This window comes from Mobula hypostoma, chromosome 10 (assembly GCF_963921235.1).
Source record: "Mobula hypostoma chromosome 10, sMobHyp1.1, whole genome shotgun sequence".
NCBI lineage: Eukaryota > Metazoa > Chordata > Chondrichthyes > Myliobatiformes > Myliobatidae > Mobula > Mobula hypostoma.
The window spans coordinates 26,645,253-26,651,406 of NC_086106.1; the positions used below are offsets into that span (position 1 = coordinate 26,645,253).

Below are 6,154 nucleotides of genomic sequence, written 5' to 3' on the forward strand. Positions count from 1 at the left end.
GAGGAAATAGGGGAGGAGTCAGAGGTGAAGACGGTGCGATGACACTAAATCCAGGACATTGCAACGCCTCTGCCCAGATGGATAAACACCACTAACATGGGAAAAGATTCAAGCAACCACATCCACACTCCACCCGTCACAAGAAAAAAACATGGGTTCATGGGAGCTTTCTGTGTGCAGGCTCTAGAAATCTCAACCCCTCTTCTCTCCCACACTGCCTGCTGCTTCTCTCCCACACCCTGCTTCACTCTCATTCCACCTCTCCTTCTCCCTCTCACAGAGAGTCCCACCCTGGCAAGGGATTCCCTATCCCCTGCACCTTCACACCACACGCACAGGCCTGAATTAGAACTAACCTCCAACCGTCAACGGGACTCAGGGCAGATGTTTCGGGACCAGGCATTTGAGGTGTGGTGGGGGGTAGGAATCTCTCCCATCCTGACTGACTTCCCATCCTGACCCTTCTCTCTACAGGGATCGCTACCGATGGGCCCGCAACTGCTCATGGGGAGATCGCCTGCCCACGCCCTCCAGTGAGGTCACCGCAGCAGATGGGAGCCAGGTCGCTAGCGGTGTCTCCGGGACAGAACCCTGAGGCGCTGCCATTGCTCACCTTCAGAACTTCACCTTCCGCCGATGGAGTGGGGGCTCAAAGCCATGTTGGATACGGCCCTGTCGGAGACTTGACGGGAGAGGGGGTGCTGGCCCTCCAACTGGAACTCCTCCACAACAAGGGAACGTCCCAGTCTGTACGTGTGGCCGTCTTCTGGGAGCCCGGAGGGTGCAGGGACCCAGATCCTGGTTTACATGGCAGGTTGGAAGACACTATTTGTTTAGATAAAAGACTTTCTGTGATTTAACATTGAATTCTTGGTGAGTGTTTGGAATCTTCTTCCTCAAAGTTGAGGAAGAAGTCCTGGGAGAGAGACAACTGGAATTGATGACCTCGTCCAGTGGAGATGATTCCTGGCATTGCACCAGAGCAGCTACAGGGGATGTTGCATGACAGTACAGCCCAATATTGCCATCGAGTTTATAGATGGGGTTATACAGCAGGGAAACAAACCTTTCGGCCCTGCTCATCCATCACCGACTAAGGTGTCCATCTGCACCATTTCTATTTATCAATATGTGGCCCAGGTCATTGCACACAGTACTCTCAGTGCAGTCTCACCAATATCTCATACAGCTTTACAGCATCCGCACTCCTTTGCAATAAAGGTGAGCATGGCATCCACAGACTTCCTCTGTCACCTCTTCCAGGGGCCTTGGCTCCTGTGCCCCCCAGGATCTGTGTTCTACACCAGGGCCCTCACACCGTGCAGTCTTGGCACCAGTAACACACACACACAAACTGCTGCAGGAACTCAGCAGATCAGGCACCAACTATGGAGGGGCATAAACAGTCTACGCTTTGCGTCGAGATGCTTCATAATGCGGTTCACCAAGTATATTCACTATCTAGTAAGAAGCTGCAGAATTCTCCACACGATCTGGGGGTCGGATCGTTTTGATCCGAAGCAGCTGTGGAACACATAGAACAATTAATGGCTTAAGAAATGCCTAGACTCGTAAACATGGAAGGATATTGGCCATACGCGGTCAGGAGCGATTGGTTTAATTAGGCGTCACTAGTTCGGCACAACATCAAGGGGCTGAGGGGTCTGTTCCTGTTGTGTGGTTCTATGTGTATTTGAGGGGTGTTAGCTTGTGCCTCGGGGTGATGAGACACCTCATCGAGAAGGCAGCGGCAATGGCAGTTGGCTTATTGAGGGGTGTAGTGTTAACATGTCAGGAGCAGTTCAGAGAAAGTTTACCTGACCGTTCCCTGGGGCGAGTAGGTTATCTCACGAGGAGAGGTTGAACAGGTTGCGACTCTGTCCATTTTGGAAAAGGAGAGGGACCTGACTGAGACATGTCTCATTCTTGGGAATGCGGATAGGGAGGAGGGCAGGCATATTGAAAGAGTAGGAATGGGGAAGGTGTTTCCACCTTTGGGAGGATCTAGAAACACAGATCATGTAGAGGGTCATCCAACTACCGCAGGGAGGGGAAGAATTTATTCCACACAGTGAAAAACTGTAGGTCGATTTTTTTTTTCAATTTATTTATGCTTCCTTCTTTATGATCAGAGCAGTAGGGATGCCAGAAGGGATACTTAAATGCTGCTGTTGCAGGATATGAGAAGGCAGGGAGATCTCCCGTGCCTCCGTCGGCTTCACCTGCAAGAAGTACATCCAGCTGCAACTTCTAACCGACCGCGTTGAGTAGTTGGAGCTGGAGCTGGATGAACTCCGAATCATTCAGAAGGCCTGGGGGTGGAGGCTGGTAGGCAGGACTTACAGACAGATAGCTACACCCAAAGTGCAGGGGACACGCAACTAGGTGATAGGAGGGTGAAAGGGGTTAAACTGCTGGTGCAGAGTACCCCTGTGGCTAACCCCCTCAACAATAGATGTAGCACTTTGGATATGTGTGTGTGTGTGAGATGACATTGCAGAGTGCAGAGGAACCTCACAACGGTGAAGAGTCTCTACTTCTGGATAAGAAAGGAATGGGGAGAAGAGGTGAGCTTTGTTGATAAGGATTCGTTATTTAGGGGAATAGAAATGAGGTTCAGTGGACGAGAACGAGAATCCCGAATGATTACCTGCCTGGGTCTGGGACATATTGTATCGAGTCCTCAGAATTCTTAACTGAGAAGGTTAACAGTCAGGTGCCCTGGTTCATATAAGTACAATAACATGGGTAGGAAGAGAGATGAGGTTCTGTATCGTGAGTTCCAGGAGTTGGATACTAAGTTATTGGAAGGACCTCCAGGGTGATGATCTATCTCTCACTCACTCCTGTTCGTCTCACTCTCACATGCCCTGCTTGTCCTCTCCCGCACACTTCCCTCTCCCCTGTGCTTTCCCCTCTCACCCTTCCTGTTCCCCTCCCCTCCCTTTCCTCTCCTCCTTCCTCACCCCTACGTCTTTGCTTTCCCAATCTCTTCCTCTACCCTTCCCTATCTCGTTTGCACTGCTTCTATTTCCATTTCCCCTCCATTAACCTACCCCTTTTCTCCTCCTCACTCTCACAACCACCTCTCACTCCCTTCTGCCCCCGACCTCCTGCCCTTCCCTCATTTCTCCCTCTCCTCCATTGCACGGTGCCCAAGGTAGAGACGACACACTTCCCTCGCTCCCGCATAACTTCTGGCGCCCTTGGACCAGTCCTGCAGCTGCTCTCATACTGTCATAGGGTAGCAATGTGGGTAGAGTTAACTTCCCTCCAGCCCCTTCCAGACCACGGAAATCTCCTGCTGAAGGCCTGTGAGGCTATTCGGAGGGGCCAGAGGATGGGATGAGATGGGAAATTAGTCTGGGGAAGAGGCTAGGCTCTCCACTGAGCCACTGGCAGATGTCTGTCATCGAATCTGATTTTCTCTGTAGGGGTCAGGGTACAGAATGTGAACGGATTAACACATTAACTGGTTTATTTTCCTGTGTTGGGAGAGTGGTGGGGTGGTTGGTTTCCTTCTCCAGGTAAGTGTAAGGGTTATCTCATTTGTGCTCCAGGCGCCCGTGCTGTGTTCTCAATTCCCCAATCGCTCCTTTTTCATGAGTCCCCTCTCCAATCGCTCCATCCACCCTCTGCAGCCACCCCACCTTGGCCCCTCCCTCCCTCTCTCCTTCTCCAGCCCAGGAATCTGGGTCTCGAGCGAATGGCTTGGTAGGAGTCTTTAATAATTCAGTGTCAGCGAAGGGTGGGGCTGTTTTGATGAAGGCATAGGTGGCTATTTTAGTAAGGGCACTTGCAGCCTCAATGATGGTGAAAGACAGCCAATCTGATGATGCGGTGATGGGACACTTTGATGAAGGCATAGGTGGCCATTTTGATGGGAATGCAGGTAGCCATTTTGTCAATGCCTAATACGTTGCCAATATGTCATCGTACAATCATATGGTCAAATTGGGGGTGGGTGGTCTGGCCAGTCAATTTGAAGGGTTAGGAACACTGTGGGCGTACATTTTGTCACTGTGCATTGACATTGCCAATTCCTCATGGCATAGTAACATGTCCACTTTGCTAGCTCCCAGCGGCATCACCATTTTGATCAGCATTCACGGATGGCACAATTTTGATGGGATATCAGCATTCGCTGTCGATACACGATGACATGACCAATCCAATGGACATGTGGACATTTCAGTTAAGAGTGGGGACAGATGTTTCATTCACAGCGCCCAACAATGTTAGCATTTTGTCAAAGCACAGTGACATGCCAACTCGAGTGTCATGGGCAGTCAATGTGATAGCGACCTCACCAGCTACTCTGATGTGGGCACGGACGAATATTCTGCCCCAGTGCCCAATATGTCAAAGCACAACAATGCGGCCAATTAGGGAGAGCAGGGTGTGTGTCTCAAAGGGGAATGCAGGCAGTGATATTGTCCATGCCCTATGAAGCTGCCAATTCATCAACACGGCAATGTGGCTAGTTGATGGGGGTGTGTGATATGGCTGCCCCAGTGCTCTACAACATTGCTATATTATTAACGCACGGATGTCTTCGTGCTGATGAAACGTGGGAGGCCGTTGCATTGTAGAAGGGCGTTGCCTTTCAGTTGGGGGCGCACGTTTTACTACTACCCAATGCCACCGCATCTCGTGGGTTGAGGAAGGTGACAGCCAGCTGTCCCGTTTCTTGCAGTGTTGTGCTCGTTTTCATCAAAGGAAGAGATGGGGTGGATGTGGGAATGGTCTTCGAATACTAGTTGGCCATTCCTCTGTCAGGCAACTGGAGCTGTGGCCTCCAGCTCAGCCTGGCACAGTCTGACCAGAGAGGATGCAGCGGGCTGGAGCCTACGGGATCTTTCCGCTCCATCACAAGCTGATGTGTAAATGGTTCGGGGAGAGGCCGACTTGTCCATTCTACAACCTGGCTTATGTACCGACTTGAGGGTTGGTGTGTGTGCTGCGGGGCTAGGGATCCTATAGACATGAGTGGCTTGGAGGGGTTAGGTAGGGGCCAGGAAAAGTGAATCCCTAAGGCCTGCTGCGTATTCCCAGCAGACTTTGAGAACGGCAAATGCTGCTCATATGGGTGATGTTATAAAGTAGTGGGAAGCAAAGGAGGGTAAAGTAGAGGTTAAGGAACAGTTGTGTAGGTGGGGCATGGTCTGTGTAGGCACGGGAAGGGAGCCCTCAGAACACTCCAGGGGTAAAAGGGGTTGAATGGTTCCTGAGAAGTCAATTAAAGTGGGATTGGAGAAAATGGATGAATGCATGTGTGTATATCCGAGTGCATGTCCTTGTGAGTGTGTGTGTGTGTGTGTGTGTGTGTGTGTGTGTGTGTGTGTGTGTGTGTGTGTCTATGGTTTAATTCTCTGTCAGTGCTGTGTCACTGAGTAAACGTGCGAGTGTGTGTGTATGAGCATGAATGTGTCCCGTGTGTGTGTGTGTATAAGTAAGTGAAGCTGTGCCACATCTGAGCTGTCTGAAGGTGGTGTAGGCAGATGACAGCGAATGACAGTGGCAGGGGTGCGGTTGTGGGGGGAGGAGAAATGAGGGTGGGGGTGCCCGTGTTCTGGAAACACCACAGCCGCTGAAATCCCACAGCAAAATCCGGTCAGGATGGGGATGCAGGCCTTCTGCAACCTTCCTTCTGAGGCACCAGCACTCACCTGCGCCATTCAGCACCCCCAGTCCTCCCTGTCTCCCTCTTTCTCTACACCTTGTGCTCCACCCAAACGTTTGAATGACCCTTTTCACCGCCACAGTGTGTTGGCGAGGAGCAGGAGCGTGTACGTGGTTGGATGGGGAGGGGTGAAGGCAGATGCACAGATGAGCTTCGATCGTGGTGACACTACTTCAATGGTGGAGAGAGGGCGTGCGGGGCGGGGGAAGAGTTTGGGGACAACTGTGGGACAGAGCAGAGGCACCCCTTCTCATCGCCTAGCGCCCGGTCCTCCAATCATTTTGCCATGAGGTTCGCGCACGCTGTGTCTGCCTCCCAGAAACATCTCGGCAGCTGCACAGTGCGGAACAACCCGAGCGATCTCCAAACTGCAAAGCAAAGGCTCGAAGTTACAGCATCACAGTCAAGACGAAAAAAAAACAGACGTAACATTCATAAATAGTTTCATGATATAGCCAGAGACATCGACCG

General features: G+C 51.3%; 1 protein-coding gene across 1 annotated transcript in view; it reads left to right on the top strand.

Moving 5' to 3' along the window:
* The window catches only part of mettl17 (methyltransferase like 17), a 39,540-nt gene extending 35,673 nt beyond the window's left edge, over positions 1-3,867 (top strand). Inside the window, exon 13 of the mRNA XM_063060177.1 lies at positions 475-3,867. Coding sequence (XP_062916247.1) covers positions 475-595 — 121 coding nt within the window. The 3' untranslated portion in view covers positions 596-3,867. The remainder of the gene's footprint in view (positions 1-474) is intronic.
* The last annotated feature ends 2,287 nt before the right edge of the window (positions 3,868-6,154 follow it).